This window comes from Electrona antarctica, assembly GCF_951216825.1.
Source record: "Electrona antarctica genome assembly, chromosome: 24".
In the NCBI taxonomy this organism is placed as follows: domain Eukaryota; kingdom Metazoa; phylum Chordata; class Actinopteri; order Myctophiformes; family Myctophidae; genus Electrona; species Electrona antarctica.
In genome coordinates, this window is record NC_136803.1 from 6,250,927 (window position 1) to 6,277,145 (window position 26,219).

A 26,219-nucleotide genomic window follows, 5' to 3' on the forward strand; every position below is an offset into this window, starting at 1 on the left:
ATTTACTGTAGCCTACTATTCATGCATTGCCAGGATTCTTGGGTGACCAGGGTGAGGCATAGATAGGCTATTTTAGGGGCGATGATGCTGGACCCTGTTGAAAACAAGTGTAATGCTTTATCATTCATGGTGTCGTCCACAAAGTAATGAAATGAAATGAAATCTATATTTACCCAGGGTATCTGGGCTAAGCTCAAGAACTTGTTTCCAGCCAGGCCCTGCTCATTGAACACATTTCATCGTAGTGGTTGATGCCTTGTTCAAGGGCATTTCAGCGGTGGTAATTTTAACGTGTCGGACGGCTGATTCGAACTGGGAACCTTCCGGTATCTAGACCGCGCCGCTATCCGTTCGGCCACCGCTGCCAGTTTTTGTATTGACTTAGTGCTTTCGTTTGGTTTGAAATGTACCCATAGCCTACATACTGAAATAACAATGTCAATGATTGTCAACAATGTCAATCAAAACAAAGTACAAACATCAATTCAGTATGGAAGTGTGCAACTACAACAACATATTCTTTTGGGTCTGAGAAGATAAATGTCATCAAATGGTGGCCCGTGGCTCAAATGCTGAATAAGTAATGATATGATGAAAAAGGTTAAACAGCTGCTTTAAATATATTTCGAGTGACCTTGAATTGGACCTCTCAGCCAGTAGATGGCAGTAACGCCACGAGCAGCAACCAGAGCCATTGAAATATCACTGGAGAGTTCCGCAGGCGGAACTAGAAGAGCCCCACGTGCATGTTTGTTTACTTTCTTATTAGACAGTGACAGAGACCGGTGTGACATGTGAGGTGGTGGTGGTGGTGTCAAACATTCGTCCATATGTCAGTGACGTTTTAAAGCCGAAAAACACGCGAAAGGATGTCAGAAATAGCAGTTAAACGTCCAGGAGTTGGAGTGGGTGTGCTGGTGACGGATCCAGCAGCGAACCCTCACTGTGTGCTCGTTGGGAAACGAAGAGGTGCGATGGGTCATGGAACATACCAGCTCCCCGGGGGGCACTTAGAATTTGGGTGAGCACGCTAGTCTAGTCTAGTCAAGACTCTAGATCTAGATTCTAGAAGATATATCATCATCCTGTCTATAAGAGCGATTCTCAAACCTCATTGGAAGTAGCCTACACCTAATCTGAGTTCCCAGAAGTTTTATTTTTCGCCACTAGGGGGGCAGCCTACACCCTGTTTGATGTGCATTATGCCATGCCCCACACACACACACACACACACACACAGGTTAATTTGGACCCTTGGTGGTGGTCCCAGGTTTCAAGTCAAGGACCCCCAAATTGATGTATTTGTATTTGGCTGTGGACGCCCCATCTGGAAATGCTTTGTGCCAGTGACCCCCAAGAAGAAAATAAATGGTGCAAACAAAAAATACAATAACATCTAAATTACATTTTTCGATATTTTTCAAACTTTTGAAAAAAGAGCAGATGTAAGCTGTGAGCTTGTAGATCTGCTATTTTTGAATAGCTAATGGATAAAGTGGTTAAAATGAACTTGATGCTGTGTTAGCACAGATTTATCTGGGAACCCCCTGGTACACTATAACCTGACTTCGCCAGCAGGGGGAGTGGATTCACCAGGCTAGGTACACACACCCCCAAGGAAACCTTGAGAACCACCACTTTGAGTATGATCTACACGGTCCCTTTTGGGAGTAGTAAGTGCACACATTTGATTTAACCGTGACGTCTGAATTATGCGATGCTGATGTTTTTTCCCCCCCTTTGAAAGAGAGACGTGGGAGGAGTGTGCCCACAGAGAAGTGATGGAAGAGGCAGGGGTGCGTTTGATTAATGTGCGCTTTGCGTCCGTGGTGAACTCCGTCAAGTTGGAGGAGCAGTACCACTATGTGACCATCATCATGCAAGGTGAACTGGACAGGACGCACCCAGCGGAGCCAGTCAACCTGGAGCCGGACAAGAATGAAGGTCGGTCACACACAGCGCGTGGTTACTAGTCTACTGTATGTGTTTCCTCACTGCCTGACCTGGAAAGCCCATACATTGTTATACCTTTGAAACCCGCGAAAGCATCTGTGTCATTTTAGACGAGAGGATTTGCACATCTAAGTTACATACAACGTTGAATGGAATAAATAAAATAATGGGCTTCAATAAAAAATATGTTAAAACAACGAAACTTAAAACAATGTTTAGCAAATAGTAGACTGACCTTTGAATGTTTTATACATACATTATATAAAATGAATATATAAAAAACCAAATAAAACAAATCGTATAGATTAATTTACAATTTAGGCATTTAGCAGACGCTCTTAATCCAGAGCGACTTACATTAAGCAATAACAAAAGCATGGCATACATCACATATTAATTGATATAAATGAATACTATCAGTTAAACTATCAGTTTATACTCTATTTTGAACATTCCTCACCTGACTACTACATAACAGACACTCAGACAGGCACTCATCAGGGCGGAAATGATGAAGACCTCCCAAGGTCGAAACATGTTGGCAGTTGCCTTTTAAATTAATAAAGGCCGTTCTTTATCTTACTCCTGATGCCCGGTCTGTTGTTTCTTCACATGTTTTGACCCCATTTGATCCGTGAGCAGCATTTAATCTTTTTACTATAGTTATATTTTTACCTCCTGTGAGCACCTGGTGTTTCTTTTTCTTTCTGACACCTGCCCATGTGCTTATTATTTCCTTGACCAGGGTGGAGCTGGACTCACTGGGACGAGTTTCCACCTGAGGAGCAGCTCTTCCTGCCGTTGGCCTGTCTGAGACGTCAAAGATTCCAGCCTTTCATGGACTCTGACACACAGCGCTGTGCCACCGCGGACCACCATGGACTCTGACACACAGCGCTGTGCCACCACGGACCACCATGGACTCTGACACACAGCGCTGTGCCACCACAGACCACCATGGACTCTGACACACAGCGCTGTGCCACCGCGGGACACTGAACCGGCTCACTGTCACAATATAGCAAGTAGCAACTGTCTTAAGATACTGTCTTTTGTTTTTTGTTTGCCGTTTTCTTTTTTAATCTCTGTGGAATACTGTTTACATGTTTTTAGTTTCAATGATCATGCAACCCATATAAGCACACAATCTCTAGCGTTCCAGTCTGGGGCCAAACATTTGGCAAAAATGGCAGATCTACAAGCTCATAGCGCGCCACTCGGTGGCGCGCTATGAGCTTGTAGATCTGCCATTTTTGCAAAATCGTGAAAATATTTATTTCAGAAAACTGGAGGATTTAGAAGGATTTTTTTGAGGTCAAATGATAAGGGACAATATCGGTGGCACCCAACTGTACAGTAGGGTTTAAGTGGTTTACAGTAGTATCACTGTTACTTTCTCAAAGTACACCAGAGAGATCTTTGTCTTCAAATATTTATTGACTTAATTTACAATTGTACAGAAGGTTTACAACATATTCTGAAGACTAAATTGGAATGTAGGCTACACTTGTAATATTTGTAATATTTCATGCTGTAATATTTCATGCTGTACAGTATGTTGAATCTGTCGCTGAAACATCGATTCTAAATCTAAATAATCCTGGCCTGTCCCAGACAGGAATGAAGGGCAGGCTTTATTCCTGTGTAGTGTTTGTAGAATATAGTAAGATCAGTTAAATTACCTATTACATATCCAGTATCCACTAACCCTAGAATAAAATGACACCCCCCCCCCCCCCCCCCCCCCCCCTCAATATACAACTCCCACCCCAACTCAAAACATAAATAAACAATATACCTTAATTTAAAATCATACATCTCAGATCTCTTATTGTCTTCGCAGATTCTGCTCAGACATATTTAATGCTATATCTTACCCTTACCCGTTATCCCTAAACGTATTTGCCATTTTTACCTGTTTTGAAAAACCTTTTAAAATAGTTAAAATAGCCGATCTACAAGTTCACAACGTGTCGATGTAGATCGGATAGTTGAACTATTTAAAAAAAAATCAAGATAGTAAAATATGTTTAGGGATAAACATATTTCGGTGACCACCGCGGCGTGACGTTATGTTGTAGTTTTCGGTGATCACCTCTTCACCGAAAACGGGACTATGAATAGGCCTTAAAGGCCTATTCATAGTCCCGTTTTCGGTGAGTAGGCCTTTAATGCCTATTGATAGTCCAGGGGTCACCTCTTCACCGAAAACTGGACTATCAATAGGCCTTAAAGGCCTATTCATAGTCCCGTTTTCGGTGAGTAGGCCTTTAATGCCTATTGATAGTCCAGGGGTCACCTCTTCACCGAAAACTGGACTATCAATAGGCCTTAAAGGCCTATTCATAGTCCCGTTTTCGGTGAGTAGGCCTTTAATGCCTATTGATAGTCCAGGGGTCACCTCTTCACCGAAAACTGGACTATCAATAGGCCTTAAAGGCCTATTCATAGTCCCGTTTTCGGTGAGTAGGCCTTTAATGCCTATTGATAGTCCAGGGGTCACCTCTTCACCGAAAACGGGACTATGAATATAGGCCTTTAGTCTATCCAGGCCTACGAACGAACAACACTTAGCAGACTGCGCGAACGCAGTGGGAGTGTTTGTAGAACGATGCCGGGACGCACGGCGCTCTCACAGTGCGGTGGTGCTAGTGAGGAACGCCGCCAGCAGTGTGATCCACAGCGTGGCGGTGACGGTGAGGACGCCGGCATTGGGGAAGGACTTGTCGTGCACGTGGTGGATGATGTGCAGCGCTCCGGCGTACGCCTCCTCGCACGCAGGCTGGATCTGGTCCTCTGGCAGCTTGAAGCCGTGCGTGCCATTGTCCCGGAGCTCGAACGTGAAGGAGAAGGGGATCCCCACTTGGCGGGCCCAGTCTCTGGAAGAGCCAGAATTCGGGTCTGCAGGGAAAAGATGAGGAACTAGCTCGTCATGCAGTGTACTATAGGTGAATGTTTGTGTGTTTTAAGAAGTGATTAAATTAAACCATAAAGACCTGATTCTAACCGATTCTACAAATGTCTTCTAAGTCCTAACCTATGTTTCTATATTAGTGATGCTCAAACTATTTAATGTCAAGGACCCCAAAAAATGGCCACTGACCCCCATCTGAAAAATATGTTGCTCCTACTTACACAGTATGTCTGGAGACCTTCCCACAGTGTATTTCATGCCATTAACCTCCTTTATGGCATCTGCTGCAGCCAGACCCACCTCCATCTGAGAAACCAAACAATAGTGGTTATGTGCATGCATTGCATAAAGTGAATGGCAAAGTGAGTTTAATGTCGTTTAACATTGTTTAATGCAATCAGATAGGAGTCAGCAATGCAATGCAATCAGAAAGTCGTTTTTTTTGCCACTCAGTACAGCAGGCATTCCCGCATAACTTCGGGATATGAAGACGATGTCACGCGCATACCCTGTATAGTAACGTTAAGTATAATAACGTTGTGGGTTCATTCATGTACACACAGGCAAAGTTGAAGAATGGAAGTGTCTATTTTTGTATAAGCTCAGTTTGCATGGTAATGTGTTTTTTAACTTGGTCTTTATTCCTAAACAGTATGGTTATCCTCTATATGTAGAATTTGGTACCAGCTCATTGTAGTTGTCGGCCGTGACATTGGGATGCCCGTAGGGGACCAGAATCAGCTGCCCGTAGGAGTGGATGGTCAGGAAACACAGGATGTTGGCCTTCATTCTCCCTACGTAGTCGGTGACGGCCTGAGCCTCGGGGTCAGACAGGGCCTTGGGGCCACAGTAGACCTCTGAACAGCAGTTATATGACACCCCGATGGCTGTGGAGTAGGGAGGGGTGCAACAGTTATATGACACCCCGATGGCTGTGGAGTAGTAGGGGTGCAACAGTTATATGACACCCTGATGGCTGTGGAGTAGTAGGGGTGGAACAGTTATATGACCCCCCGATGGCTGTGGAGTAGGGAGGGGTGCAACAGTTATATGACCCCCCGATGGCTGTGGAGTAGTAGGGGTGCAACAGTTATATGACCCCCTGATGGCTGTGGAGTAGGGAGGGGTGCAACAGTTATATGACCCCCTGATGGCTGTGGAGTAGGGAGGGGTGCAACAGTTATATGACCCCCTGATGGCTGTGGAGTAGGGAGGGGTGCAACAGTTATATGACCCCCTGATGGCTGTGGAGTAGTAGGGGGGCAACAGTTATATGACACCCCGATGGCTGTGGAGTAGTAGGGGGGCAACAGTTATATGACACCCTGATGGCTGTGGAGTAGGGAGGGGTGCAACAGTTATATGACACCCTGATGGCTGTGGAGTAGTAGGGGTGCAACAGTTATATGACACCCTGATGGCTGTGGAGTAGTAGGGGTGCAACAGTTATATGACACCCCGGTGGCTGTGGAGTAGGGTAAGGTTGGGCGATATGCCAATGTTTTTCAATCGCCCATCGTCTGTCCAAAAATCGCCGATGGACGATATATTCGTGTCATAAAAGTAAAGTGAGAACAGCTCACTACAGGTCGCAAAAAAGCCAGATCTACAAGCTCTCAAGGCGCCGCGTCCTGCCTGTTTTTGCAGCGCCGTTCGCTACGCGTTGAGAGCTTGTAGATCCGTCTATTTTTGCAGCGCAGCTGCGCAGCCAGGGTAACAAAATAAGAAATAAGTTACAGGTGGAGATGAAGTGAAGTTGGAACGGACAAGCAGCTGCAAGCCACGCTAACATCACAATTCACAACCACTGGCTGGTGACAGTGTTGTTAGCCGCAGCAACATGTAGCCTGCCCTAGTAACTTCTCCTCCTCCCCGGATAAATCTTGCCTCCCTCCCCTCGGAGCGCCGGCCCCCATGCTGCTGCGGCTGATCCACAAGCTCTCAAGGCCTGCCTGTTTTTGCAGCGCCGTTTGCTACGCGTTGAGAGCTTGTAGATCTGTCTATTTTTGCAGCGCTGGTGTCGGGGTTCGTTCACGTTGTCAATAAAAAAATAACCTAGATTACAGGCGGAGATGAAGTTCAATCAGTGGGTTGAATCAGTAGCTACACGCTAAGCTAAACGCTAAGCTAGCCTCCCTCGGCTCGGTCCCAGCCTTTACTCTGGCCGTTTCCCGATGCTGCGTGCGGGGACTCTGGGAGCATACCATTATAACGAGGGGATTTCCACCCGGCCGCTGTTACTACTTTGCTGGCCCAAATTGATTCACACGTTGCTCACACTTTACAGGTTAATTGGGCCAATATTTTGCAAAAGAAAAAATCGTCCCGAAAAATCGCCTAATAAAAATATTCGGCGATTGGACTCGTACATTCGCGATTGACGATAGATTCGTATCGTCACCCAACCCTAGAGTAGGGGGTGCAACAGTTATATGACACCCCGGTGGCTGTGGAGTAGTAGGGGTGGAACAGTTATATGACACCCCAATGGCTGTGGAGTAGTAGGGGTGCAACAGTTATATGACACCCCAATGGCTGTGGAGTAGTAGGGGTGCAACAGTTATATGACACCCCGGTGGCTGTGGAGTAGGGGTGCAACAGTTAATCAAACTCATCGATCAGATTTAATCTAAAATAATAAATGTTGGGGGGAATATAAAAAATCACACCCGAAGTGAGGGGCGCTCTTATCATCATGTCGATTTGCTCAGACACAATGACGTAAAATTGTCCCTTCATTGTCAATGGGAATTTAATGTGGGACAAAAATAGACACAAAGCCGATTTGCTCGGACACATAATTATTTGACGTAAATTCTCCAGTCATTGTCAAATTCAAATAGGAATTTAATGATTGTGTAGGACGAAAATAGCCGATTTGCTCAGAGCCTCGGACACATATGACGTAAATATATGTATAATAGCTGAATATAGGAGGGGCTAGCGTCCCTCAAAAATAAAAAATATCTGACCTACAAGTTAATTCAGTGAATTTGCTAGCCATGTGGTACGGTGTACGATTGTCTTGCATCTCAAACCAGCAGTAAAACAGGTTTAGCCGGTTCGAGTGGGGAGTGGGGACTGAACTGAATGGGGGGTCTGGGGCTCTGGTTTTATTAGAGTGTGGGGAGTGGGACTGAACTGAATGGGGGGTCTGGGGCTCTGGTTTTATTAGAGTGTGGGGAGTGGGGACTGAACTGAATGGGGGGTCTGGGGCTCTTGTTTTATTAGAGTGTGGGGAGTGGGACTGAACTGAATGGGGGGTCTGGGGCTCTGGTTTTATTAGAGTGTGGGGAGTGGGACTGAACTGAATGGGGGGTCTGGGGCTCTGGTTTTATTAGAGTGTGGGGAGTGGGACTGAACTGAATGGGGGGTCTGGGGCTCTGGTTTTATTAGAGTGTGGGGAGTGGGACTGAACTGAATGGGGGGTCTGGGGCTCTGGTTTTATTAGAGTGTGGGGAGTGGGGACTGAACTGAATGGGGGGTCTGGGGCTCTGGTTTTATTAGAGTGTGGGGAGTGGGGACTGAACTGAATGGGGGTCTGGGGCTCTGGTTTTATTAGAGTGTGGGGAGTGGGGACTGAACTGAATGGGGGGTCTGGGGCTCTGGTTTTATTAGAGTGTGGGGAGTGGGGACTGAACTGAATGGGGGTCTGGGGCTCTGGTTTTATTAGAGTGTGGGGAGTGGGGACTGAACTGAATGGGGGTCTGGGGCTCTGGTTTTATTAGAGTGTGGGGAGTGGGGACTGAACTGAATGGGGGGTCAGAGTGGGGTTAGAGTGGGGTTAGAGTGTGGGGAGTGGGGACTGAACTGAATGGGGGGTCTGGGGCTCTTGTTTTATTAGAGTGTGGGGAGTGGGGACTGAAGTGAATGGGGGGTCTGGAGCTCTGGTTTTATTAGAGTGTGGGGAGTGGGGACTGAACTGAATGGGGGTCTGGGGCTCTTGTTTTATTAGAGTGTGGGGAGTGGGGACTGAACTGAATGGGGGGTCTGGGGACTGAACTGAATGGGGGGTCTGGGGACTGAACTGAATGGGGGGTCTGGGGACTGAACTGAATGGGGGGTCTGGGGACTGAACTGAATGGGGGGTCTGGGGACTGAACTGAATGGGGGGTCTGGGGACTGAACTGAATGGGGGGTCTGGGGACTGAACTGAATGGGGGGTCTGGGGACTGAACTGAATGGGGGGTCTGGGGACTGAACTGAATGGGGGGTCTGGGGACTGAACTGAATGGGGGGTCTGGGGACTGAACTGAATGGGGGGTCTGGGGCTCTTGTTTTATGCCAGTGCGAGTCTCTCAAAACAGTGGTTTTCAGTGCCTTGTGGTTTTGCAGATCGGAGTACTAATACTACTAATGTGATCTTTAGCTCCAAGGTAAACCACTGCTTATCATTATTGCACCTCACAGTAGGAAGCCATAGCATCAGCACATCATTAATCAAGAATGTACTCTAGATAAAGGGGAGTAGACGTGTTAAAAGGAGATAAAACGCAAAAGTTAAGACATCCAACACCTGATTAGCAAGAGATAGTACAGTGCAAGGCTAGGATGTTGTCTTATCCCTTTGCTGCACAGTCTGGTTTGTGAGCTGGTTCTAGTAGGCTTGCGTGCGTGTGACTGTGTGGAATAACCTGTTCTATAATTTATAGTCAGTCACTAACAATGCAGTCTAGTGGTTGATACAGTTTTGCTCATACAGTAGTAAACAGTGAAAAATGTTAAAACACAATTGAATTAAACGATATAGAAGAGATAGATATAGAAGAGCACTGACTCCCCCAGTTGGAATCATTAATATATATATATAGAAGAGCACTGACTCCCCCAGTTGGAATCATTAATATATAGATATAGAAGAGCACTGACTCCCCCAGTTGGAATCATTAATATATAGATATAGAAGATAGAGCACTGACTCCCCCAGTTGGAATCATTAATATATAGATATAGAAGAGCACTGACTCCCCCAGTTGGAATCATTAATATATATATATAGAAGAGCACTGACTCCCCCAGTTGGAATCATTAATATATAGATATAGAAGAGCACTGACTCCCCCAGTTGGAATCATTAATATATAGATATAGAAGAGCACTGACTCCCCCAGTTGGAATCATTAATATATAGATATAGAAGAGCACTGACTCCCCCAGTTGGAATCATTAATATATATATATAGAAGAGCACTGACTCCCCCAGTTGGAATCATTAATATATAGATATAGAAGAGCACTGACTCCCCCAGTTGGAATCATTAATATATAGATATAGAAGATAGAGCACTGACTCCCCCAGTTGGAATCATTAATATATAGATAGAAGAAGCACTGACTCCCCCAGTTGGAATCATTAATATATATATATAGAAGAGCACTGACTCCCCCAGTTGGAATCATTAATATATAGATATAGAAGAGCACTGACTCCCCCAGTTGGAATCATTAATATATAGATATAGAAGATAGAGCACTGACTCCCCCAGTTGGAATCATTAATATATAGATAGAAGAAGCACTGACTCCCCCAGTTGGAATCATTAATATATAGATAGAAGAAGCACTGACTCCCCCAGTTGGAATCATTAATATATAGATATAGAAGAGCACTGACTCCCCCAGTTGGAATCATTAATATATAGATAGAAGAAGCACTGACTCCCCCAGTTGGAATCATTAATATATAGATAGAAGAAGCACTGACTCCCCCAGTTGGAATCATTAATATATAGATAGAAGAAGCACTGACTCCCCCAGTTGGAATCATTAATATATAGATAGAAGAAGCACTGACTCCCCCAGTTGGAATCATTAATATATAGATATAGAAGAGCACTGACTCCCCCAGTTGGAATCATTAATATATAGATATAGAAGAGCACTGACTCCCCCAGTTGGAATCATTAATATATAGATAGAAGAAGCACTGACTCCCCCAGTTGGAATCATTCATATATAGATAGAAGAAGCACTGACTCCCCCAGTTGGAATCATTAATATATAGATAGAAGAAGCACTGACTCCCCCAGTTGGAATCATTAATATATAGATAGAAGAAGCACTGACTCCCCCAGTTGGAATCATTAATATATAGATATAGAAGAGCACTGACTCCCCCAGTTGGAATCATTAATATATAGATATAGAAGAGCACTGACTCCCCCAGTTGGAATCATTAATATATAGATAGAAGAAGCACTGACTCCCCCAGTTGGAATCATTAATATATAGATATAGAAGAGCACTGACTCCCCCAGTTGGAATCATTAATATATAGATATAGAAGAGCACTGACTCCCCCAGTTGGAATCATTAATATATAGATAGAAGAAGCACTGACTCCCCCAGTTGGAATCATTAATATATAGATATAGAAGAGCACTGACTCCCCCAGTTGGAATCATTAATATATAGATATAGAAGAGCACTGACTCCCCCAGTTGGAATCATTAATATATAGATAGAAGAAGCACTGACTCCCCCAGTTGGAATCATTCATATATAGATAGAAGAAGCACTGACTCCCCCAGTTGGAATCATTAATATATAGATAGAAGAAGCACTGACTCCCCCAGTTGGAATCATTAATATATAGATAGAAGAAGCACTGACTCCCCCAGTTGGAATCATTAATATATAGATATAGAAGAGCACTGACTCCCCCAGTTGGAATCATTAATATATAGATATAGAAGAGCACTGACTCCCCCAGTTGGAATCATTAATATATAGATAGAAGAAGCACTGACTCCCCCAGTTGGAATCATTAATATATAGATATAGAAGAGCACTGACTCCCCCAGTTGGAATCATTAATATATAGATATAGAAGAGCACTGACTCCCCCAGTTGGAATCATTAATATATAGATAGAAGAAGCACTGACTCCCCCAGTTGGAATCATTAATATATAGATATAGAAGAGCACTGACTCCCCCAGTTGGAATCATTAATATATAGATATAGAAGAGCACTGACTCCCCCAGTTGGAATCATTAATATATAGATAGAAGAAGCACTGACTCCCCCAGTTGGAATCATTAATATATAGATATAGAAGAGCACTGACTCCCCCAGTTGGAATCATTAATATATAGATATAGAAGAGCACTGACTCCCCCAGTTGGAATCATTAATATATAGATATAGAAGAGCACTGACTCCCCCAGTTGGAATCATTAATATATAGATATAGAAGAGCACTGACTCCCCCAGTTGGAATCATTAATATATAGATATAGAAGAGCACTGACTCCCCCAGTTGGAATCATTAATATATAGATATAGAAGAGCACTGACTCCCCCAGTTGGAATCATTAATATATAGATATAGAAGATAGAGCACTGACTCCCCCAGTTGGAATCATTAATATATAGATATAGAAGAGCACTGACTCCCCCAGTTGGAATCATTAATATATAGATATAGAAGAGCACTGACTCCCCCAGTTGGAATCATTAATATATAGATATAGAAGAGCACTGACTCCCCCAGTTGGAATCATTAATATATAGATATAGAAGATAGAGCACTGACTCCCCCAGTTGGAATCATTAATATATAGATATAGAAGATAGAGCACTGACTCCCCCAGTTGGAATCATTAATATATAGATATAGAAGAGCACTGACTCCCCCAGTTGGAATCATTAATATATAGATATAGAAGATAGAGCACTGACTCCCCCAGTTGGAATCATTAATATATAGATATAGAAGAGCACTGACTCCCCCAGTTGGAATCATTAATATATAGATATAGAAGAGCACTGACTCCCCCAGTTGGAATCATTAATATAGATATAGAAGAGCACTGACTCCCCCAGTTGGAATCATTAATATATAGATATAGAAGAGCACTGACTCCCCCAGTTGGAATCATTAATATATAGATATAGAAGAGCACTGACTCCCCCAGTTGGAATCATTAATATATAGATATAGAAGAGCACTGACTCCCCCAGTTGGAATCATTAATATATATATATAGAAGAGCACTGACTCCCCCAGTTGGAATCATTAATATATAGATATAGAAGAGCACTGACTCCCCCAGTTGGAATCATTAATATATAGATATAGAAGATAGAGCACTGACTCCCCCAGTTGGAATCATTAATATATAGATATAGAAGAGCACTGACTCCCCCAGTTGGAATCATTAATATACAGATATAGAAGAGCACTGACTCCCCCAGTTGGAATCATTAATATATAGATATAGAAGAGCACTGACTCCCCCAGTTGGAATCATTAATATACAGATATAGAAGAGCACTGACTCCCCCAGTTGGAATCATTAATATATAGATATAGAAGAGCACTGACTCCCCCAGTTGGAATCATTAATATATAGATATAGAAGATAGAGCACTGACTCCCCCAGTTGGAATCATTAATATATAGATATAGAAGATAGAGCACTGACTCCCCCAGTTGGAATCATTAATATATAGATATAGAAGATAGAGCACTGACTCCCCCAGTTGGAATCATTAATATATAGATATAGAAGATAGAGCACTAACTCCCCCAGTTGGAATCGAAGTTGCGGTTGAGATCAGTGCCACCGAAACAGACGCAGTCCTCAGGTCCAGGCATTCTGGACTTCCTCCACAGTCGAGTCTGCAGAAGTCAAAATGGATGAATTGAGGGTTTAATAAACGTTATGCCCTACTAATTATTAGTAATTAGCACTCATTTGTAATACACAGCCTGCTGTTGGCCCCTGATGAGGCCTCTCTTCTGTAATACACAGCCTGCTGTTGGCCCCTGATGAGGCCTCTCTTCTCATCTCTAGTGGTCAGTTTAACTGAACAAGACCACTGAGCTTGGAGTATCTGAGTAATTCATCAACTACATTTATTGGGAGCATTTTAATATGGTGTTTCTTATCATTCCGAGGCCGCTTAGGGCACCATAAAAGTAACACATAAACCCGAGTTACGTAACTAGGGAGCAGCGGTGGCCTAAGGGTTAGAGGAGCGCCCTTGTTGCCGAAAGGTTGCCGGTTCGATTCCCCGGACGGGCAGGAGAAATCTGGGTGGGGAAGTGATTGTTATCACTCACCCAACACCGCTGAAGTGCCCTTGAGCAAGGCACTGAACCCCCAACTGCTCCCCCTGGAGCTGCTTAGTGGCCAACAGTATAAGACTGTGGTTGTACTGGTCAGCTCCCAGGTTTTAATGTGTGTGTCTGTCTGTCTCTGTGTTTCTATGTGCAGGGAGTTGCTGAAAATGAGCACCTGTGCTCAGCTACTTCCCTGGGTAAATAAAGAATTAGAAGAAAAAAAACTGCCAAAATGATAGAACCACCTGATGTGATTCAGGAAGGTAAAATCAATTCAAAGCAAGTTTTCTTTTAGTTCTGCTGAGGCTTATTTTCATCATCTGCATTTTAGATGCACCCCCAAGTCCCTTCTAAACCAGTCCCTTCTAAACCATTCCCTTCTAAACCAGTCCCTTCTAACCCAGTCCCTTCTAAACCAGTCCCTTCTAAACCAGTCCCTTCTAAACCAGTCCCTTCTAACCCAGTCCCTTCTAAACCAGTCCCTTCTAAACCAGTCCCTTCTAAACCAGTCCCTTCTAAACCAGTCCTTCTAAACCAGTCCCTTCTAAACCAGTCCCTTCTAAACCAGTCCCTTCTAAACCAGTCCCTTCTAACCCAGTCCCTTCTAAACCAGTCCCTTCTAAACCCTTCTAAACCAGTCCCTTCTAAACCAGTCCCTTCTAAACCAGTCCCTTCTAAACCAGTCCTTCTAAACCAGTCCCTTCTAAACCAGTCCCTTCTAAACCAGTCCCTTCTAACCCAGTCCCTTCTAAACCAGTCCCTTCTAAACCAGTCCCTTCTAAACCAGTCCCTTCTAAACCCTTCTAAACCAGTCCCTTCTAAACCATTCCCTTCTAAACCAGTCCCTTCTAAACCAGTCCCTTCTAAACCAGTCTCTTCTAAACCAGTCCCTTCTAAACCAGTCCCTTCTAAACCAGACCCTTCTAAACCAGTCCCTTCTAAACCAGACCCTTCTAAACCAGTCCCTTCTAAACCATTCCCTTCTAACCCAGTCCCTTCTAAACCAGTCCCTTCTAAACCAGTCCCTTCTAAACCAGTCCCTTCTAAACCAGTCCCTTCTAAACCATTCCCTTCTAAACCAGTCCCTTCTAAACCAGTCCCTTCTAAACCAGTCCCTTCTAAACCAGTCCCTTCTAAACCATTCCCTTCTAAACCAGTCCCTTCTAAACCAGTCCCTTCTAAACCAGTCCTTCTAAACCAGTCCCTTCTAAACCAGTCCCTTCTAAACCATTCCCTTCTAAACCAGTCCCTTCTAAACCAGTCCTTCTAAACCAGTCCCTTCTAAACCAGTCCCTTCTAAACCATTCCCTTCTAAACCAGTCCCTTCTAACCCAGTCCCTTCTAAACCAGTCCCCTCTAAACCAGTCCCTTCCAGTCCCTTCTAAACCAGTCCCTTCTAAACCAGTCCCTTCTAAACCAGTCCCCTCTAACCCAGTCCCTTCTAAACCAGTCCCTTCTAAACCAGTCCCTTCTAAACCATTCCCTTCTAAACCAGTCCCTTCTAAACCAGTCCCTTCTAAACCAGTCCCTTCTAAACCAGTCCCTTCTAAACCATTCCCTTCTAAACCCTTCTAAACCAGTCCCTTCTAAACCAGTCCCTTCTAAACCATTCCCTTCTAAACCATTCCCTTCTAAACCAGTCCCTTCTAAACCAGTCCCTTCTAAACCAGTCCCTTCTAAACCATTCGCCAAGGGCACAAAATGATCACAGAATGATTTATTCTTGGCACCGAGTGTTTCCATTACTGCACCTCCTGTAAACATCAGACACTGGTACTCACTGTGTTATCCTTCCACGAGTAGATGTATCCATCCACGTTCAACACAGGGGTCACGTAGAAGTCCACGTTCTTCATCATCTCGCCCATCTTTGGGTCTGTTTTGTATGCCTGGAGGATCTGATGGTGGGCGGCGTTGAACATGCACTCGTGTGAACACAAATGAGATGCACAAATTCTGCCCTATATTCACAGTTTATTTTCACGCACATGCACGGCACGCACCTCTCTGACAAAGTACTGACAGAACGCCGGGGCGATCCATTCCCTGGCATGTATTCCACAGTCCATCCAGATAGCTTTCTTTGTAGTCGCTCCAGCGCTCTCGCCAATCTAAGGAACACATTTGGGTGATCGTTGGATTACCTTGAGAAAGCCCGTCTCTGTTTTCATACAGCATGCTGTTGTGAGGGAGGCGGATTACCTTGAGAAGGCTAATGGGTCTGTTTTCATAAGTCTCGCCATAAACCTCCATGGACACAAGTGAAGGGTATTCCTTGGCAATCTGGATCATCCAAGAGGTGATCTGTGGGGAAGTAGAGTAGCAATACACCATGGTAAACGCACACTATTCAGTAGCAATACACCATGGTAAACGCACACTATTCAGTAGCAATACACCATGGTAAACGCACACTATTCCACTACGATGTTACAGGAATACATTATTACAGCCTTGAAATACACACATCAAGACTAGGGAATGCGCAGGTAGCTGACTGGATAACTATAATACATCCTCACTCCATTTTGATTGCAGTAGCCTACTATATTCTCTATCTGCCCTTAAAGGTATATTCAGTGATTTGACTTAATCTAAATATCACTTATTTTTCCTTTTTTTTCTGGATAATCCTCCCTACTATAGAGTGTGCTGACCATATAAGGAGTTCCTCCCTGTCCCCAGTGAGCCCCTGGGGTAAAAAAAACCCTAGTTTTGGTGGCGGGTGGCAAAGCCTTCATCCAATCAGGATGAGAGGGGCCTTCCTCCAATCATGATCGACTGGGGGCGAGCCTTGGTGCACATGCTGTTGGCCTGTTGCACTTCCCCCCCACTGTAGAGCGTGCATGTGCACATTTTGTTACCGGGGCGGACTGGGTGGTTTTCCAAATCACCCAAATCACTGAATGCTCCTTTGAAATACACACATCAAGACTAGGGAATGCGCAGGTAGCTGACTGGATAACTATAATACATCCTCACTCCATTTTGATTGCAGTAGCCTACTATATGCTCTATCTGCCCTTAACTAAATAAACCAATCACTACATTAAAAGGTAATAAAATGTACTTTCTTAAAAAAAGAAAAAAGTTCTGTTTTGTAATGGAAAGAAATAGTAAGTAAAGACTAGCTGGAACATATTGTCTGTCTAAACAAAACCTAAGTGATAATGTGTCAATAGGTTCTATTGCGCAAGTGTGTGTGTGTGTGTGTGTGTGTGTGTGTGTTAATTATTTGCCATGTTTTACTATTTTGAAAAACATTTTAAAATAGTTCAACTCGTTCTACATCAACACGTTGTGGGCTGGTAGATTGGCTATTTCAACTATTTTAAAAGGTTCTCCAAAATAGTAAAAAATGGCAAATACGTTTACGGATAAGGGGTACGGGGAGGCGCAAGATATAGCCCATGGTGTATTCACTTACCTCTATCATTGGGTTGTATCTGTAGTAGTCATGTTCCATTCTGTTAGACATGCACACACACACACACACACACACAGACCAAACAGTATGTTACAGACACAATGATTATTTACAGTATTTTCTTACTCTCTTGTAGAGCGAGAGAGAAACACAAAGTTATAAATATATGAGTTTTAATAAATATAGTGAGACAGCCTACTTATTACGAACAACGTCGACAATCATGGTTACTACTAGAAGGATTTAAAACACCAGACCACCATCTACTCAGATATCGTATAGGCTATATATATTGTACATAAACAATCGCCATTTCTATGTCACTGGAGTTTGTTTTGGTCTTACATTTTCTACAAATGTATTAAAATGTTACCGACTTAACCCATTCTGGGCGGGAAGGGAACCCCTTTTGGTGTTAGCATTATGTTATGCTTTAGCTATTGAAAAATAGCAGATCTACAAGCTCATAGCGCGCCACCGAGTGGCGCGCTACGAGCTTGTAGGTCTGCTATTTTTGAAAAATCGAAGAATCTGATCTCAGGTCAAAATGGGTTAAGGTAGTTTTAGTTAATGCTGCTGACTAAACCTTATTGTGTGGCTAAGTGAATTTCATTACGCTAAAGTCAACCTTTTCTCCAGGGACTATTTTTGGCTAGCAATAAAATGCAATGACAATGTATCCTCCCAAATGGACCGCAGTGACATTTCGTTTGTTGAGATTACCTATCATAGTGGACCATCTCAATCTGGCCCGCGAGATCCTCAAAGTAATATAAATCAAATTAGGCAATATTAACCATCTGGTTATGTTCATTTTCTATGTAATGCAATGGCTCATCTGTCTCTTGTGTACGATTAGACTCTTTGAGTTGTTTGTCCTCAATAATACTTGGAACTCTTACTCTTAAGTATGGCAGAGTAAGCAAAATATCTTTACTCTAGTCTAACTACTTTTTATTCCGTCTCAGAATGAGTCAGAACACTTTCTATACACATGAGGGCCTTTCTTCAATACATAGATGTGTTTTATACACATTACAGAATATTTACCATTTGAATTAATTCCGTTGATTCAGGTATATACTGTACTCTAATGGTTAATATAAAATATTCATACTTGTAAACGTCTGCCATGAGTCCATATTTATAACAAGATGTTTCATCTGTAACTGATGCGGTGCATTTCAAACAACTGGCATATCAATTAATTTGTTCATTTAAAAGTTGATACTGCACTGAAGTGCATTGTTTCATGTAACTAATCTTCAATGTAACCTTGGAGCACATCAGACTGACAAATAGCCTATTAAAAAGCAATCTGTTAGAAAAAAAAACATATTGACATTTTTTTACAGAATTCAGCACTGCTGACCCCCTGGACTATAGCCTATTTAGATCGATGTGTCACTTGACATATCTGAAAGTAAATCACCATGTAGGCTAATCATTCCAAATATATTATATATATAAATATATATATTTTTTAAAAACATCCAATGGTGAAGTTTTTCCTTCCCTGACAGGACTGGAAGGAACACAATATAGTGAACCAGTCACCTAGAATTTGACAGAAAACAAGTATTCGTAGTTGTATACTGCAACACATTGTACTGCTATGATCGATCATAATATTGGACCAGTGTTCAAAGTAAACACAGGAGATCTCCACTCCAGAGTCCAGACTCACCGCTCCTCCGTGGCCGCCCCAATCTGAGACAGCAGCATCAGAAGAGCAAATCCCACAGAGTGAAGCATTGTTGCCTCTCTCCCTGTCCTTCCTTTTTAGAAGAGAAATACACTCTGAGTGACCTCAAGGCACGACGGAGACCTTTTTATAGTTTCTGGATCTGATAAAGACAGACCTTTGTCTTAACAGAATAGTCAGGTTAGATGAGCCACCCCTTGTGCTGTTTGTTGTTCTGCCTGGTCAATGTTTAATGAACGCTTAGTTATGTTTCTCAAGTCATTCATTTGTGCCTGGAAAATAGCAGATCTACTGTCTAAACTACTGTCTATCTGCTGTATTAGTCTAAATCAGTAGTTCCCAAACGTTTTCGCTCAAGACCCCAAAAAGAAATTAGACATTTGACCAAAGCAAAGTTCTTTGTTTACCCAGGGTGAATGGACTAAGCTCGAGATGCTTGTTTACAGCCAGACCCTGCTCATAGAACATTTCATGGTAGGGGTTCAATGCCTTGCTCAAGGGCACTTCAGCGGTGGTAATTTGAACGTGCCGGTCCGGGGATTCGAACTGGTGACCTTCCGATAACAAGGCCGCTCCGCAAGCCGTTCGGCCACCGCTGCCCTATTGGGCTGCCCTACCGGGACCCAAACTAGTGAAAATAGCAGATCTACAAGCGCACATTGTGTCACTTAGACCTATCGGCGGCATTTGACACAGTGAACCACCAGCTGCTCCTAGACACCCTAGCGGATCTAGGCATCGGCGGGACAGCACTAAAGTGGTTCTCTTCCTATCTCACCGACCGGACCTACCAGGTTTCCTGGAAAGGTCTGCTATCATCCCCCCGAACCCTCCAAACTGGGGTCCCACAGGGATCTGTACTTGGACCGCTCCTTTTCTCACTGTACACCAAATCCCTTGGCACTATCATCTCTGCTCACAATATATCCTATCACTGCTATGCCGATGACACACAACTGTTTCTATCCTTCCCCCCCTCTGCCACTCAGGTGGAAGAGCGCATCACTGCATGCCTGGCTGACATCTCACAGTGGATGTCCTCCAACCACCTCAAGCTGAACCCAGACAAGACTGAGCTTCTCTTCTTCCCAGCTAAGTCCTGCCCTATGCGGGAGCTAACTATTTCCGTAGACAACGCCCTGGTAACGTCTGTCCCAACAGCCAGGAACCTTGGTGTTGTCCTGGACAGTCAGCTCTCGTTTAAAACTCACATCACAGCTGTCACTCGATCCTGTAGGTTCACACTCTATAACATACGACGAATTAGACCGTTCCTCACCCAGGAATCAGCCCAGCTCCTAATCCAGACAACAGTCTTGTCAAAACTTGACTATTGTAATTCGCTCCTTACTGGCCTACCGGCATGTGCACTTAAGCCTCTCCAACTGATCCAAAACGCCGCAGCTCGTCTGGTCTTCAACCAGCCAAAATTCTCACATGTCTCCCCCCTGCTCCGCTCCCTGCACTGGCTCCCAGTCGCTGCCCGCACAGAATACAAAACTCTGATGCTGGCATTCAAAGCAACCAAAGGTATGGCTCCCCCATATCTTGCAAGCATGATTGAACCCTACAAACCCTCCCGCGCACTCAGATCAGCCAACGCAGGAAAGCTGGAAGTACCCTCACTAAAAACGCCGGGACAACGCTCCACACGTCCCAAACTCTTCTCCCTTCTGGCCCCAAAACTGTGGAATGCACTCCCCGTTGCAATCAGAACTGCAGCATCACTCCCAATCTTCTGCCGTAGTCTGAAGACCCACCTTTTCAGACTCCATCATGGCCCACAGCACTTATCCTACCCCCTTAGATAGCACTTTTTAGACTTAGATAGCATTTGAAACAGACTTATAGCATGTCATGTAGACAGCACAATAATTGCATTGTATGTAGTCATAGCACATCATAGTACATATGTATAGCATAGTATAGTATATATGTATATTTAATATGTATAGTGTCATTATATAGATATGTTCTAGTTACGTTCTTAGCTTACGCATGTTTCTTGATAAATGCATTTTATATATGTGATGTATTCCCATACTTTTGTTCTTGCCTAATGTAAGTCGCTCTGGATTAAGAGCGTCTGCTAAATGCCTAAATTGTAAATTGTAAATTGTCACTTGTAGATATGCTTGTAGACCATGCCAGCTTGTGATGTTCATTTTGATCAATATTTTACTTTTATTACGGACATATAAAATAAATAACTGGTCAATCATTTTACCAGAAACCCAAATGACTAGCCCTAAATGTAAACGGATGGACTAGCCCTAAATGTAAACGGATGGACTAGCCCTAAATGTAAACGGATGGACTAGCCCTAAATGTAAACAGATGGACTAGCCCTAAATGTAAACAGATGGACTAGCCCTAAATGTAAACAGATGGACTAGCCCTAAATGTAAACAGATGGACTAGCCCTAAATGTAAACAGATGGACTAGCCCTAAATGTAAACAGATGGACTAGCCCTAAATGTAAACAGATGGACTAGCCCTAAATGTAAACAGATGGACTAGCCCTAAATGTAAACAGATGGACTAGCCCTAAATGCAAACAGATGGTAATGTGCCATAGTGCCTATGCCAGTGTGCTACATATTTTAAAGATGATTAAAAACATATATGATTTATGATTAATATACTGATGATTGCACTTTATATGGCAAATGTTTTAAATTTCAGTTCCTTATAGTTTATTTATTTTTCTCAGTTATAGTCTGCTGGGAATGTCTAGTCAAATGTGTTGGAAGTGTCTTTCCAAGAACTCTTTCTTCACCATCAGTGATTGCACTGATGATGCAACGATGAGAGAGCTCTATCCAGTCCCATGCATGGTACACATTATATTATGGCTGAGATTTCAGTTCCTTATTTCTTTTTCTCAGTTCTCTGTTTGCTGGAAAGTTCTTGACAAAATGATTTGTGGTTTGTCAGAAAGGGTCTTTCCAAGTTCCCATTCTTCCCATTCTACAGTTTCATTTTCACATTCATTTTCACATCAAAGATAATGTGTTGTATACTATGTATTTTGTGTCTGTTCCTAAACTTATTCAACTGATGTGGTTAGTTGTGGTTGAAAATGTTTGTACTGTATGTTATTACCGGTAAATACATTTACTAAATATTTAAGCCACAAGGCCTATATAGCATGCCATGAACTCATAAATGATTCAGAGACATTAATAGATTTTGATTATGATAAGGGTAGGTACCCTCACAAAAAACATGCAGTAATCCTGGTCTCTAAACTGCCTCCCCCTGGCCAGCTGATGGAGGGGAAAGGAACTTACCAGGGAAACTCCCCCCTGTCAGGTGTAAAGGAGCAACTTGGACACTCAGCCATGAAGGAAGCACGAGTTCAAGTCCGTTGCTCTCCCCATGTCCCCCATATATGTGGACTAGGTTGGCGGAGGGTGTGTAGAGCCCAGGATCACATTAGATAATTGACACTGGTGAAAAATGGGTTACAAAATCGTGGGATAAAAAAATATTAGAAAAAAAAAAAAAATTATGATCCCTGATCAATATTGTCAAGAGTAACTGTATACCGGTAGTAAAGGTTTAAGAAATAGATTATTAATATTATCAAGATGGAATTTGCCCCATGATCTCGTACTCCATCATCAGCCATGTAGGTCCGCAAAAAAATCTATTAGTCTGCACACTGTTGAGACAGTAGCTCCCCATGTTTATTGCAGATCGTTTCCATCCCCAATGCCCAAGAGTCCAACGGCTCTATTTTCATCCATGCTAAACCCTTTGCCTTTTTTTTTTTTTACTATTTTGAAAAACATTTAAAAAATCGTTCAAATCTACAAGCTCACAACTTTAGTTGAACTATTGTAAAATGTTTTTCAAGATAGTAAAACATTTGAACCTTGAACCTTGAACCTTGAATCAGATCTGGATTTCTTATTGACAGAATGCTTGCTGAGATAATACTATGACCACAGTTCGGCTATTAAAGTAATCCCAATCTAGTTTTCTTTTTCTTTTTTTCCCCCTTTTTTTAACTACCCAAAATAAAAATGTGCTCTGACCTGCTGTCCACCACACTAATAAACAGTATTTGTACTGTACAGTAGCACGTTTCTAAGTGTTAAGGCCTGACTCACACCTTCGCAACAGATTGATGTATAGCTGATGCATGAGACTTATTGACTGATGCAAGCTCACAATGCATTTCCAATGGGAGTCACATGGTTTGACACAACAATTGTGTTGTATGAGGGGGTGGGGTGCAGTCTAAACACAGCCGAAAGCCGTACAACACAAATGTTGTGTCAAACCATGTGACTTCCATTGGAAATGCATTGCAAGCTTGCATCAGTAAACAAGTCTCATGCATCTAGCATCCAACAATGTTGTATTCTAGATGTGAAGGTGTGAGTCAGGCCTAAGACGTCAACGTAAAAATCAAAACATCAACAACATAATTTTAAAAAAAACATCAATAAAAAAAACATGAAAAAGACATACAGGGAGATTATCACTGATAAAAAGAGAATACAATAAAACACTATGAAAATGGTAAATGGTGCATTTATATAGCGCTTTACATAGATTGTGCATTACATTCACCCATTCACACACACACATTCATACACCTTTACATAGACAACATTGGCAGCGGTGGCCGAACGGATAGCGGCGCGGTCTTGATACCGGAAGGTTCCTAGTTCGAATCAGCCGTCCGACACGTTAAAATTACCACCGCTGAAGTGCCCTTGAACAAGGCATTGAACCACTACGATGAAATGTGTTCTATGAGCAGGGCCTGGCTGGAAACAAGTTCTTGAGCTTAGCCCAGATACCCTGGGTAAATATAGATTTAATTTAATTTCATTTCAACATGCCAGTTCATTAAGTATGCCTGGTTTGCGGTGATGGATGGGTGTTGTTTGATAAAGGGTGAGCGGTTAGGGGAGGGGATGATATTGTGATATCACTGGGATATATCTATCTTCATTAGACTCTAGGGAGTCTAATGAAGAACTGTCATCTCATAAACACATGAAAAACTGAAGAAAAAAATAATTATAATCACGGCACTCCATCTTTAAAGTGGTGTCATGTGTCCATTTGCTGCTCCGATGCTGTGTAGCAAACTGCCTCTCTCCATTAGTTCTGATTTAAAATGAAACTTAAACAGCCATTTATCTTCCCTTACATTTGAGACTACTGGAAGGTCCATGTGTCCTGTGTAGTCTTGTCCTTGTTACTGTGCCTTCTACAGTCTTTAATTACCGTTTTACTGCTCTATAAACATATTGGACTCAAAGTCATAAACTAATCTGGATGCTTTCCGATAATTAGTTATCTTAAACGGTTACATTTATAGGGAGGTCAAGCTATTAAAATGTGTAATCAGATTGATCACAGAATAATAATTAATTAATCACCACAGTATGACCCTTTCTTGTGGGAACTGAAAGATAACACTGTGCCCCACATTTTGCACAGTGTGTTCATGATATAAGAAGTCCACTGAAAGCTGAACACGGTTGCTAATGCAAAGGTTTACAGAAGTTATACAGAATGTGAACTTATTGTTATGTTTATACATAACATGGAGTATACAGAATAAATATCTATATCTATATATAACACATGAAAGAAACAAAATAAGATAAAATAAAACAAATAAAAACAAACAAAATGTGTAGGCAACCCATTTAATACAAATGCCTCTCACTCACTAAAAACCTTTTAAAATAGTTCAAATAGCTGATCTCCAAGCTAACAACGTGTCGATGTAGATTGGCTAGTTGAACTATTTAACTGTTTTTCAAAATAGTAAAAAATGACAAATACGTTTAGCGATAAGGGGTAAGGTGTGGTGCAAGATATAGAGCCAGGGCCAAATTATCCATTGGGCCAGTGGGGCCGTGGCCCAGGGGCCCTTGGCTCTCAGGGGCCCTTCAATGAAACTGGATCGTGCAGAACTGGGTTTGAGGCCCTGAAATTGGTCATTGATCTAGTTACATTTAGGTCAAAAAGATGATAAAAACACGAAAAAACACAAACATGTTGCATGCTCGCGCGCTATGGGGGCCCCAGAAACATTACCGGCCCAGGGGCCCTTGTGGGGGTTAATCCATCCCTGTATAGAGCCCTGAGACTCTTGTCATACTGTTGACAGTGGTACGGTTTTTCTGCAGATACACAGCAGTCGTCTCTTCAGGTTAGATGAATTGTACTCTTGACAGTTGAAAAGGGTTTTCTCCTGTGTGGATGCGCTGGTGTGACTTCAGGTTACTTGACGTGTTGAAACTCTTGCCACACAGTTTACAGTGGTATGGTTTTTCTCCAGTATGGAGACGCAGGTGTGACTTAAGACTACCTAAGTGACTGAAACTCTTGTCACACAGTTTACAGTGGTATGGTTTTTCTCCAGTATGGATACGCAGGTGTTTACCTAGGTTACACGACTGACTGAAACGCTTGTCACACTGTTGACATTGGTATGGTTTCTCTCCAGTATGGATACTCAGGTGTGACTCCAGTTGACCTGACTGACTGAAACTCCTGTCACAGTGTTTACAGTGGTATGGTTTTTCTCCAGTATGGATACGCTGGTGAGTCCTCAGGTTGAACGACGTGCTGAAACTCTTGTTACACTGCTGACAGTGGTATGGTTTCTCTCCAGTATGGAGACGCTGGTGTCTCTTAAGACTACCTGCCTCACAGAAACTCTTGTCACACTGCGTACAGTGGAAAGGCCTTTCTCCAGTGTGGATACGCAGGTGTGACTGCAGGTGAGCTAACCTATCGAAGCTCTTGTTGTCACACTGTTTGCAGGCGTATATTTTCTTTCCTGTGCAACTCAGCTGTTGCGTCTGTCCTTCTGCTGCCTGAGCTACATTCTTGGTAAACGGTTGACGACTGTCATATTCTGGTCCACCCGTGTCTCCTTGTTTCTGGCTGGCTGACGGCATCCGTTCATTCCTCAGCGTTTGGCAGTAGAGGTCGTTGTGACGTTGTCTCTTCGCGGTGGAGGAACAGGCATATGGACACTCAGAACGGGAGACCTGAGTCTGGACACATTGGGACTCACTCCTGCTTTCCATCATCAAATCTGATGCTATACAGTAAATGGACTGTGATAGGGACAAAGGTTTTTAGGTTCCTCTCTGGTGGTATATG

General features: G+C 43.0%; 2 protein-coding genes across 2 annotated transcripts; one reads left to right on the forward strand and one right to left on the reverse strand.

The window, feature by feature from the left end:
• The first annotated feature begins 481 nt into the window (after positions 1 to 481).
• nudt15 (nudix (nucleoside diphosphate linked moiety X)-type motif 15) lies at positions 482 to 3,169 on the forward strand. Its single transcript, XM_079494967.1, has 3 exons — positions 482 to 1,021; positions 1,748 to 1,944; positions 2,699 to 3,169. Exons 1-3 carry the CDS (start codon positions 870 to 872, stop codon positions 2,839 to 2,841), a joined length of 492 nt encoding a protein of 163 aa, XP_079351093.1. The 5' UTR covers positions 482 to 869; the 3' UTR covers positions 2,842 to 3,169.
• A 1,282-nt stretch (positions 3,170 to 4,451) lies between these two features.
• Positions 4,452 to 26,143, reverse strand: LOC306917190 (carboxypeptidase O-like; the record flags this gene model as incomplete). Its single annotated transcript, XM_079495323.1, has 8 exons — positions 4,452 to 4,854; positions 5,089 to 5,173; positions 5,552 to 5,754; positions 13,397 to 13,493; positions 15,719 to 15,835; positions 15,941 to 16,048; positions 16,140 to 16,241; positions 25,757 to 26,143. The coding sequence occupies 8 exons, from the start codon at positions 26,141 to 26,143 to the stop codon at positions 4,586 to 4,588; spliced, it is 1,368 nt and encodes a 455-aa protein (XP_079351449.1). The 3' UTR covers positions 4,452 to 4,585.
• Positions 26,144 to 26,219: the final 76 nt, after the last annotated feature.